Below are 11,961 nucleotides of genomic sequence, written 5' to 3'. Positions count from 1 at the left end.
TCCAAGCATTGCTCTCCGCCGGAGCATGCAGAACTATTCCCAAATAGAGCAGGCGAAGGATCTGAAAACTTGTGCTGCACACGAAGCGATTCCTGTGAACAGAGCTTCTCAATAGCACGTTTCAATTTGGCAATGTGAAGATTTTCAGGGACTGCAACACGAGAGGGTTGCTCTGTACTCCTGACACGCAGCACCTCGTCAAGATCATACAGATTCTCAATAGAACGCCTTGCTGGATCATAAAATCCCAATTTCCTCCCCGTGTTTAGCAAGATCTTCCTGTCCTTGGGATCGATAGCCCATGGCACCACAACATTTGCTCCGAGGGAATAGCCTGGCCAGCCTTCCAAATACACCGTGTATGTGCTATGCCACTGACCATGCTCTCGCTTCCAAATGTTCAGCTCTTGTACATCAGGGTCTGCAAGAACAGCACATAATGTCCCCTCAAGCTCAACCACAAAAGCACTCGAAGAACTTTGGCAGTTCCACGTAGCAATACATGGCGGACAGGGGAAGACAGCAAATTCACTTCTTGTTATGTCAAACGACACAACAGCCCTCGCGTCACTGTCGCCCAACCTTGGATCAGTCATCCAGTAGAGCACTCCTGCAAGATAGGCCGGCGGCATGTCACTCACAGGCAGAGGTGGCGGGAAGCAGTCTCTCAAGGAGCCCCTGCAACACTCGGAAACCATGCAGGTCAAGAAATATCGACGGGATTCGAAGTCCTTCAGGTGGTAAAACATTTCAACAATCACATGATCCTGCGTCAACAGATTGAACCCCAGGCCAACATTCTTGCGGCCAAGTCCGAAAGCATGGCCTGCTTCTGGTATAAAACCGTAGTTAGGAGTGTGGTACACGCGGCAGAAACCTGTGCAGGGGTTGTAGAGATAATCCTCCAGCTCAGTGCTTAGCAGGTTCATGCCATGGCAAGGCTTGGAGCAGACCACCTTTGTGTCAAGCCATATATCATCATGACTACGAACGTGTTGGAGCAACTCTGAGCAGGGAGTAAAACTGAATGAGGATCGTCTAGTGATGCCCTTGCCCACAAGCATGATCTTAGGCCTCTTGTCCATGTTGTTATGCGAGTAATAAGAGCGCGCAAAGCTGTTACCCTCAATCAAGCTAAGCCACTGCCTGCAGACAAGTTTGCATCGCATGGTACAGTCAGCTGGGAGTCGGAGCAAGATCTACCTAGCCGCTCTAGCCAGGGGAGCTAACAGGGCCCTCTCTTCATTTGTCTGATGTACTGGAGCAAGGCTCTCTTGAAATAGGGAGATGCTGATAAGAGCAAGATTTTCGGCTTGGTAAGATGAATGGGTCTCTCTGATTGCAATAACAGTTTCTTCTAGGGTCTGAGACATGGGGTCATAGACAATCACCTTGCGTTTGGATGTAGCAATGACTATCCTCTTCGTGGACGACCCACAGTTGCCAACAGAACCAAGAACTCTAATAATCTGAGGCTCAATTAAACGATCTCTGCCAACATGCTACTGCAACAGATCAATGCGATGTTCCAATGACCAACCACCAGAGCCATAGTCATTCAGCTTCCAAATCTCCAGCACGCCGCTGACATTACGAAGGTCCCGGACCATGCACAAGTGGCCAGCAAGCTCCACCAAGTGCACACCTGATGATACCTCAAAGGGTGGCGACCGGACCCATGCAAAGGTCTCATCTGTTACGGAAAAGGATAGGATGGCAGCCCGTGGCCTTTTAACGACGAACGAGGGACTGAGAAGCCAATGCAGAAATCCATTTGCAAATATTGGAAGCAGTTTATCATGTCTAGCATGGCTAATAGTTGCCTGAGCAGCCCTGCAGAATCTGAAGGGTACACCTGCAGCAGGTGGCTTCCAATCATCCCCATGATCACCACCCAGCGTGTATATCTCACACTTAATATGCTGCTTACCACCATAATCCCCACGGAATAACCTCACCACCTTGTACTTCTTCGTCCGGGCATTAAACCCAAGTCCAGCGGTCACATACGCCGCATTGTGGCACGGGGGCAACCGGGTAACTGCCCTTGTGCTGGTGCAAAAGGATCGTGGAGAAGGGTGAGGCCGTGGCAAGGCGCCGGCGTCACGTGGATGAAATCGCCGCCCCGTACATCGTCGAGAGTGAACAGCAGGGCGTCATTGGGGCCTGATGATGAGCTTGAGTACATCACGGTGGCGTCGAAACCAGCTGTTGGTGAAGTGAAGAACAGGTTCGGCAGTGCTGGCTCCGCTTCGGACTTAGCCATGTGGGGCGGCAGAATTCGTCAGAGGAAAGCTCTGCGTTCCAGGACCAGCAGACGGCCCGGAAACGAAGGATGTATTTGACTGGCAGCCGCAGGAACACCTCTGTCATTATCTCCGGCAGGAAATGTGCAGCGACAGATGATGCTGCAGCCCTCCTCTTATTCCCCATCATCATGTCACCCAAATTTGGCCGACTCTGAGATAATCTGCACTGGAATAAACGCGAGAAAAAAGAATTGGTGTCAGGACAATCAGCTCCTTTGTACTTCGACCATGTAATGTAAATTCTGAGGAGTGAAGAGCCCAGAATTCCAATCTCGGCATAAAAGGCGTCGGCGGCGTGTAGGTTAAGGCGAGATGATTCGTACCCCCAAAGATGCAAAAATCTCTCTTTTCCCCAGCTTTCATAAAGAGGGGGCATCGAGAGAGGTCTCAGCCGGAGTCCGAAACGAACACATCATGAACACAGGGTTTCAGGAATCCGAACAGGATTAAAGACTTAGCTCACAATCTCGGGTGTCAGCCGCGGCAGCTTGGTCAACGCCGGCCACCGCTCGTCCACAGTTGGTACCAAGCCGAAAGGGCGCCGGACACGCGGTTGCCAGGCTGTCGACGTGGCCGCCGCCGGCCAGATGGGACCAGCCTGCGCCCTGCGGCGAATACTGTCACCCCGCCGAAGAGAGGGAGGCGGAGAAGGCGCCCGGTCGGGCGGGTGTGCGGGCAGGGGTGGAGGGGTCGGAAATGGGGCTCCCAGGCGGGAGGATCTCGGGAGGACGGAGGTCGGGGAAGGGGATCGAGGAAGCCCGGACGACGGGAGCTCGGGAGGCCGTGGCACAGTTCGATTGATGGACCGGACACCCAGGCCCGTTCCGTTCACGCGAATCACGCCTGAGATAGTGTTTTCGGAAAAAAAAAAACTCTTTCGGTCCTAAAATAAATGTACCTCTTAGTTTTCGAAAAGTCAATTTTTTTAATGCATCTCGATGTTACATCATTTGATGGATGTTAACGAAGGACTTACGCTGCTACACTGATGCTCCTTCACAAGTGCGCCCATACATCACTCATGCCCCTGGCCCTGCATTCAGTTTTATGTTGATCTAAATAAAATTTGCTGCAATCTGTATCTTAGTGTTTTGGGCTGTTCGGTGGTACTAGAGCTGGCTGATAAGTCGGCTGAAGCTAATTTGTTGTGGGAGAAAAATACTGTAGATTCTAGCTGATACTGCGCTCTCTGGTTCAAGTGTTACATCATTGGTTCTATAAATTAAATGGAATAAGGGGCTACGGTATAAGTTTGTGAATGTAAAAAAAAAGCTTGATTACTGATGATAAAAAAATATGCATCTGGCTTTAAGTTTTTCTTAAAAAAATACATGCACCTAGCCATCTGAGATGACATGAATAAAATTTACTAGCTGCTTATCTAAGAATGAGAGATACCATCAAAAAGAGAAATATTCTCCCCTTTTTGTTCTCTTCATTGGTGCTTTCTATGGGCTGCCCATATATAATGTTTAGCTGTTTGAACTGACAGCGGCAATGGACGATTGGATATACCTGCTATTGATAGTTCTCAACTGCTGATGGCTGCAATTAGAGACTCCATAGAACATCATGTTCGTGTCTATGACCTCCCTTACCACCTTCACCACTTACTCCTTCTGTCCCTAGCGGCCTAGCCCAGGCAATGTTTTCTATCACCGGTCTACTTCCTAATTTGTGATAACCTGACCTATGTTTCTTTGTGCAAATACACATTTGCGGTGATTTTCTTTTGCAACAAAATGTTTCTTTTTACTTTACAAGTTTGTAGCTGAGTAACAGTGGGAGTTTATAGCTGAAGTTTATTAATTGCTCACAGAGATTAGATTTTGATAGATTCATGTGTTGTTAAGTCCTAAAAACATCTGGTTTAAAAAAAGGTCCTAAAAACATCTGATTCCATGTTAATTCCATGGATACTGTCATATTGATAGGCTTCCTACCAATCACTATGAGTGTTGTTTTAAAACTCTAATTAAATCAGTAGTTCATTGCCTACCTACTATTTTTTTGGATAAGCTATCCAGTACGCAAAATGATGTATGGGGCATAGTTCCGACATAATTTGGCTAATAAAGTTGTGTTGTTTGATTTTTGCGGCTTAATGGTGACAAACCTGACTGATCAGGAATCAAAACCTTTTAGCATATGAGTTCATTTTGAAAATTGGATATTCCACAGCATGCAACAACTGTACTGATCTAAGCCCTCAATTTTACTCTAATCACAGACAAGGTTGTAAAGTGTCCACACCTCTTGCTTGACTATAAGAGATGCTGTTGTTCTATGTTTTGAAATACATTTTTCCTATATGTAATACTTAAGTTTTTGTATGTTGCAAATATTATAGTTCTTTCCTTATTCAACACTTCTTTGCCAATATGAATAACTGGTTCTTAAGCTGTTGTCTTCATTGTTAAACTATGGTTCATTCCTCTGTCCAACATGCATAGACGGTTTGATCAAATGGTCTTCATTTTATCTTTCTTGACTTGAACTGTTGTATATATTGAAAAAAGAACACTAAGTGCCTACACCTACAAACAACTGTAGGGCTTTAGGGATGAAAATAGGGAGGCGCACATGAAAATGACATGATATAGATGCCATGTGCTCTATATAAGGAACAAAATCAGTAAGTATAGAGATAAGGAAACAAATATTAAGGACCAAAACTCACAAGGCTGAGCTAGCCATTCAACACACAATGGTAGATGTCAACTCAGTGGCAGGAGCAACTAGTATAGTATAGTATAGTACAGTACATGAACAGTAGACTTATTCAACCAGCGGTGTGAAAACTACAATCGCACAATTTTGTGACAGCCAAAGGGAGGAACGAAAGAACTCAATATATAGCTTCTTTCAGTGTCCATGGCATGGACGGGTGTAAATGCACCATCAACGACTTCAGTTTTGAGCAACATGAAGTATGGAGAGCAGCAAAGTGATGTCCCCTCTTCCTCCTCAGAACTCTCTCAAAGTGAACCGTTCTAATTCATTGCACAGACAAGCACCTGAGTCTAGCGAGGGGAACTCCTCATCGTCGCTTCTTTCGGTGCTCGTGGCATGGTCGGGTGTGAATGCACTAGCAACGTCTTCAGTTTCTGAGCAACATAAAGTATGGAGAGCAGCAAAGTGACATCCCCTCTTCCTCCTCTAATTCGCTCAGAGTGAACTGTTCTAATTCATTCCATAGACAAGCAACTGATTCCAGCGAGGGGAACTCCTCATCGTTGCTTCTTTTCAGTGTCCGTGGCATAGTCGGGTGTGAATGCACCATGAATGACTTTAGTTTCCGAGCAACATCAAGTATGGAGAGCAGCAAAGTGACGTCCCCTCTTCCTCCTCTGAACTCTCTCAAAGTGAATTGTTCTCATTCATTGCACAGATAAGCAACTGAGTCCAACGAGGGGAGCTCCTCATCGTCACTAGTATCATTGTCAACTCGTTGTACATTAGAAATAGAATCATAAGAGTTTGAAAGAGAATGAGGAAGCATAAAACACAAGGGAATGAGGAAGCATAAAACAAGGTTGTGAAGCACAACATACCTAGACAGCTAAGTCCTAAGATTAGGAAAACATCGCAACAAACTCAATAGTGGCATTGTGTCACGTGCCCTCGCGAGTTGAGCCCCTACGATCAGAGTACAAAGTACGAAGACAAGGCAGGGAAACATTTTTCTTTCTTTGAATCTACAACAAGACATGGATATAGAGCATAGGATATCAGCACTTTAGCGGGCAGGGGATGTTAAGGACGATAACTGAACGTACCATTGTTGTGTAATCGGTACACAATCAGGGATCTTATTGATGTAGATCTAATCGATCCAAGTAAAATAATACCTCACAAATGTCGATTTGTATCGGTAAAGAAGAAGCGTTCATAGTTTGTACCCAACAGTGACATATTTGAGAGATGCTTGTACCCAACAGGAAGATATTTGAGAGCCAGGGCACACCCAACCGTCATTGTGTTTTTCGTTGTGCAGTCTCATAGATGAACGAAGATCAAACTCATTGACTTTGTGTTTTCCGCTAAGCAGTCCCATAGATGAATTAAGATCAAACTTATTGAAGTTAGGATCAGTCCCTTGTGGTTGCACCCCATAGTCCAATTGGAACATCCTATGGTAAGCATCCTCATTCTAAATAGATCCCTGATCGTGTATAACAAATTTGGCCCATCAAACCCGCAAGGATATAAGGTTAAGCTCCATGAGTGACGCCCAGAAGTGGGCCTCTTTTTTGTCGGCACCGAAAGCAAGGCGGAGGCAATTCTGAATGCTTGTGAACCCAACACATAGTCTGTTCAACTTGTGGCTCCGGAGGTAATATAGTGGGAGCTCAAAATCCACCGGAAGGACGAAGATTGATGTTAACCAGAATGAGTTCTTGGACAAGCTTTGTTGTGAAAATGACAATTCACTACTTCATCCGCTCAGGATCGAAAAGCTCTCAGTTTATGTGGTTAATGAGTTTGAGAACAAGCTCTCAGTTTATGTGGTTAATGAGTTCGAGAACCCCTCCATGCTGAGACCCATTCAATTATGGAATCCATCATCGTGAATAGGGCCAGCATATGAGATGAGATTAAATACAGGGCAAACTATGGAGTGCTGATGCATCATTATATATATATATATATATATATATATATATATATATATATATATATATATATATATATATATTTAAACAAAACCTTATTGTTATTTCAAAAAGTAGACTTTGAACTGGTTGATCTAGACCAATAAAATTGAGACTTTAGGCTCATGCAATGGAATGGTGCGGCAAACCCGTGCCTGGATTTATAGTCTTAACTATATCTAAGTAACTAATTTATATTTTCTAAAATAAAATAACTTGCGTCAAATGATGATGGATATAGGGTCTGATTCTAATACTATTGGATTGTGCCTTCTGTATCTCGTATATGACTTTGACTCTTGACACATGCTCATATAAGTTAGAAGTTAGAATAACTCCCATCTAGCGATTATACAGAGTCCGATTCCTATACATATTGGTTTCTGTTGCAACGCATTGGCACGTAATACTCATGTACTGGCTACTTCTATGTCTTACGGTAACTAACTCATTATGTGTCATGTAAAATATTTGGTGGCTAACTAACTCATCATGTCTTGGTAAGTATGGAATGACCAGTTAAATTAATAGGTCCTAACTCTCATTGTGGCTTTGTAAGTATGGGATGGGCACTTAAATCGATAGGTGTTTATATAGTCTATATGATGATACTCTGTAGCGACCTCCTACACTTTTCTATATTCATAGAAATCTCCCTCATGCTTATCCATCTCCCAAATAATTAGCATCTCATGCAAAATATCTAAATCTAGAATATTCCATACTTTAGCCTAAAGCATGGCAACAATGTCTCATATTTTCTTGCCATTTACCTAGAAAGTTCCTCATGTGAATGTTGCCTATTGCATATGCGGAAGCAAACCAGTCACACCTTGAAAAAATTATTCTATGAGGATATTTTTTCCTCTTCAAAGAATATTTTTTCCTTTTGTTGAAAAAATAATTAAATGACTGATGACTTTGATGGATTTTGGATAGGTTTATTGCACCATATCAAACTCATGTTGTATATCAAATAAAGAAAAGGTAAGCAAATTGCTAAAGAAAATGAGACAGAGAAATATGATGGAGACGTGGCCCGATCTTTTGATAGGTATGATAGATTCGATTGGTGGAGAACTCGACATTCATAATCGAGGCTTCAAACCATTCGGACCCCTACAACAGTTACACCACAGCCCCGTTGGTTATCAACCATGCACAACACAATTGACTCGCCTAGAAGCCTTTTCCTACAAGTAACAATGTGAAGAACCCAATCTGATATTACAAATAGGGATGAAGTATATCAATCTAGTATGAGTTTTGAGTCTTGACTCGAAAGGACTAATTGGCGCAGGCGAATAAGAACAAGAATAAGGGCCTTATTCATAGCAGTCGAACTCGGCGTTACAAGTGTTACAAATAATGTTTGTTTCATGAGGCAAACTACAACTAAACAAAATCCAACCCTAAAAAGTGTGGCGGATACTAATTATGAAGTCTTGGGTGTGCATACCCCTAGACGCGCCCTAATGGGCTCTAAGACAATACACGGTCTAACAAACTAAAATACGGTGCCATAGCACCTTGCATATTCCGGCCGCAGACTTGTTTTGACGATTCTCGTTAACTCTGAAGGAATTTTGAGGTAGGACCAGTGAGATTGGAAATTTTATGAAATTGTCTTTCCTATCACAGGTAGATCGTTGAAAACGGAGTCTATTGCTACTAGCCCCACCTTGCAATAATATATGGGGAGACCAGGGCAACCAAGTTAGGTAGCCGCTCGCCACCCCTTCTAGTACAGAGACACGCCTGCTGCTGCATTGCCGCTCAAGATTCCTATATTCTCTCCACTATCATCCCTATCTTGTTCCTCCATGCTCCCGCAATGGCTACTCGCCGAGCAATAACATGCCATTGCTGCTGTGGGGCACTAGCAGGCAGCCATCGAATACTACCACGTCACCGCTGGTGCCACTGCTGCTGTACTCTCTCTCTCTCTCTCTCTCTCTCTACACGATGACTGGTGAACTACTGCCGCCGCCACCCAGGTGCCGAGGCCTTCACCTATCTCTTCGCCGGTGAAGAGCGCCTAGCATGTATTCCCACCCTTTTCTCTTTCTTGTTTGCTATGTGAAACTGAGTTCTCATTTTTTTTAAAAAAAATTGAGTTCTCAAACTCTAAGCTCAAACTATTTGGCTATTTGATGACGAGTAACTTCTAATTTCTAGCTTTTGCTTTTGCTTGTGTTAATGATTTTATTATGATGTAATAACAATTGTTCGACAAAAGAGATCTACCGCCACTAGTGTTTTATTTATGTTTGTCATCTTCTCCTTCCTCTTGATAGAGCACCTTTTGGATGAGTGCAATTGTTTTTTTTTTAACGTAGAAAAGCTGTGTTTCATTGTATCATAGAGATAAAAAAAGAGGTCCCCAACAGGATCCTCACTCATACGGGAACCAAATATGAGTGAGGATGAGTGCAACTGTATTTGCCTTGTGCAGCGCAGCAGGGAATGGGATGCTACTGCCTGCTCCTTTGGCTCCATCACACTTTCCTCAGATGATGTTTTTATTTTCACAACATGATTTATATCCATCAAGTAATTGAAAAACAGAATGAGAGGGCAGCACCACCTCTCCTGATCTGTTTTGTGCGTTTGCAAATGTGTGGAGGCTGCCCACTCAAATTTCACTGCCAGAACCAGAAAACCTTTCAACCTAGGCAAGGCCGCAAGGCTCATCTTCACTAGTGCACGGAGGGAGGCAGCAGCTGATTACACCTATGTTTAATTTCTTTTCAGAACATCAAAGAAACAAAGGTAGCAACATACTATTTGTTGACGCAAAGATTGGTCCCACACCTCGTGATCTCGAATTTTATTTGCCACTTTGGTTTTGGCAACAATAGTTTATTTTACGACTAAAATTACTTCAGATTTTAGACTTGTTTGTTGTTGACACGGTAAAATATGGTGGATCATTGCAGTAGTAGTCTAACATGTACAATCTGGTAGCATAAAAAATGATTTGAAATGATCCGGTGATTGGCTACTATTTTTATCTATGGGACTGCTCGCATGCACCAGCAATTTGACTACTATATCTTAGAGAACTTTTGTCTTGACAGGGCCTCTCGGTATCTTGTTGAGCACATTGGAGTCAACCTTCTTGTAGAATTTCCTGAGGTCTTCATGGCCCTTGGCCACAAGATGGTCCACTTCTGTTTCGTATCTTTCATATAATGCCGGTAAAGTCAGAGCACACAAAAATCCTAGTCAAGAAAGTCATGATAAATCGTCAGAATATATATGAGTACATATGGACAAGCTGTTCTTTTTTGCATGCTGTTATGCCTTTGGCCCTTTGCTGATGCGTCTCTTTGTGCATCCTCTTTAGATACTTACCAACATATAACAGTGTGGTGAAGCTGCAAGTATCGCCAAGTATTGCCAGTATCCACAGAGACCCAATCACCTTATATCACAGTAATAAAGAAACAAAAGCAATATTTGAGTGAGTTCACAGAGCTGGATGTTGACAGAAATAAATGGCACATAGGCTATTTTGTAAACTTCATATGCTTAACGAATTTTCTCTAATCAGATCGAAGGTTGAGATTGCTTTATGCCACTGAACAACTTGTGACATCAGTTTATATTTCTCTGTTGAGTTTTCAGAACTGCAAGTCAGTAAAACTCTAAATCTATGCGTGGCAACAATGTGACTGTCATAGGACTTGGTGATACATACTACTGGACACAGATCGAAGAAGCAAATCATACTTACCATGAGGAACTTCTTGAGATCCTTCCCGCATGCAACGTCATACAGAATTGACACAAAGTGAGCCAGTTTGTAGTGGATGGTCTGTGCAACTTCTCTGAACGCTTGTTCAGAAACGATCACCTCTGGGATCTGTGGAGGCGGCCTGCAAAAACGCGAGGTTAATTGAGACTTTTTAACTTATCATCCCTTTATTTATCCAGTGAGATGTAGCTATAGAAACTTAGACGCCATGGTAATGCAGACCTGTCAAAGAGAGGCGCAGCGTTCGACCAAATGAAGAGCAGAAGCATCCCAAGCAGCGCAATGTGGCAAAGGAGCGTTACTATGTTGTACTCCACCACGTCGAACAGGAACCAGACCAATGTTGCCCCTGCGAGGATGCCTGCTGACAAGTTTCTGTTCCTCCATAGCAGGACGTCAGAAACTGCAAATCCAAAAGACTTCAGAGATCATAGAGCCGATTCAGTCAGGCTCAGGCACCAGCAGCGCCTGAAACGCTGCTGAGACACGAGAGTTTTCAGAAAAATACTACTGCTACTAGAGCATTGCACCTTTCTGGCCACCGAGTAGCTTATCAACTGATTTGCTCCTCTGAAATACTAGCTTTGTCGTCGGTCCATCGTCGTCGTCGGAAGAATCGGTCTGAACATGAGGAAGCTTGGCTTGAGACATCTGAGAAATACCTGCTGCGTTTGGTAGTAATTCGTCTGGTCACGATGACAGCTCTTGGCCTTATAAGCTGCCAGGTACTAGGACAGGAATACATAGGATCTTGGCACGAGAAGGCAAGGATAGCTTTGTGCTGGAGGGAACAGGGGAATGAGCGAATATGGAGCAAGGATTGCTTCAGCAGGAGGTGTTCCAACAGCTCAGGGATTCCTTCTTACAGCCTTGAAGCCACATAAAGTCGTCGCAAAAAAGATTCACTGCAAGTATCTTGCATATGGGACTTGTTTATTGTTGTGGATTTAAACAAATGCAGCATCTTTACCTTTTTACAACTGGTTTAATTGGAGAAGAAGTCCTTTTCATGGATTAGCCTTATGGTAAAAGGCAAGATGTTATTTAACCTGATTGCTGAATGAACTTTGTTTGGTTTAGTTTTCAGATTGTATATATAAGGTTCATCTGTGTTCTGACGTCTAGGACCAGATGCTTCGTGAACCTGAAGACCTGTCACTGTGATGCGAGATAGCTGAGAGGCAAGTGCCGTTGCCACTACAGAAAGGTTGGCCTAATGGAACGGGCATTAGCATTT

General features: G+C 43.6%; 1 protein-coding gene and 1 pseudogene across 1 annotated transcript; both read right to left on the bottom strand.

Annotated features, from left to right (window-relative positions):
* Nucleotides 1-5: 5 nt before the first annotated feature.
* On the bottom strand, nt 6-3,121 carry LOC136531102 (uncharacterized; annotated as a pseudogene).
* A 6,762-nt stretch (nt 3,122-9,883) lies between these two features.
* On the bottom strand, nt 9,884-11,375 carry LOC136531100 (reticulon-like protein B9). Its single transcript, XM_066523821.1, has 5 exons — nt 11,255-11,375; nt 10,947-11,127; nt 10,704-10,845; nt 10,322-10,391; nt 9,884-10,188 (listed from the first exon to the last, which is right to left on the bottom strand). The coding sequence occupies exons 1-5, from the start codon at nt 11,373-11,375 to the stop codon at nt 10,022-10,024; spliced, it is 681 nt and encodes a 226-aa protein (XP_066379918.1). The 3' UTR covers nt 9,884-10,021.
* Nucleotides 11,376-11,961: the final 586 nt, after the last annotated feature.

Source organism: Miscanthus floridulus, unplaced genomic scaffold, assembly GCF_019320115.1.
Source record: "Miscanthus floridulus cultivar M001 unplaced genomic scaffold, ASM1932011v1 fs_276_5_6, whole genome shotgun sequence".
Classification (NCBI taxonomy): domain Eukaryota; kingdom Viridiplantae; phylum Streptophyta; class Magnoliopsida; order Poales; family Poaceae; genus Miscanthus; species Miscanthus floridulus.
This window is presented reverse-complemented; position numbering and strand designations above follow the sequence as displayed.

Bases quoted from the DNA above. Each gene is read 5' to 3' on its own strand.
- LOC136531100 (XM_066523821.1), bottom strand. From the start codon at position 11,375: ATGTCTCAAGCCAAGCTTCCTCATGTTCAGACCGATTCTTCCGACGAC. The intron at 11,128-11,254 runs GTGCAATGCTCT...TTGGATTTGCAG, and splicing joins GCTACTCGGTGGCCAGAAAG to TTTCTGACGTCCTGCTATGG. The intron at 10,392-10,703 runs GTAAGTATGATT...CTGTGATATAAG, and splicing joins ATCTCAAGAAGTTCCTCATG to GTGATTGGGTCTCTGTGGAT.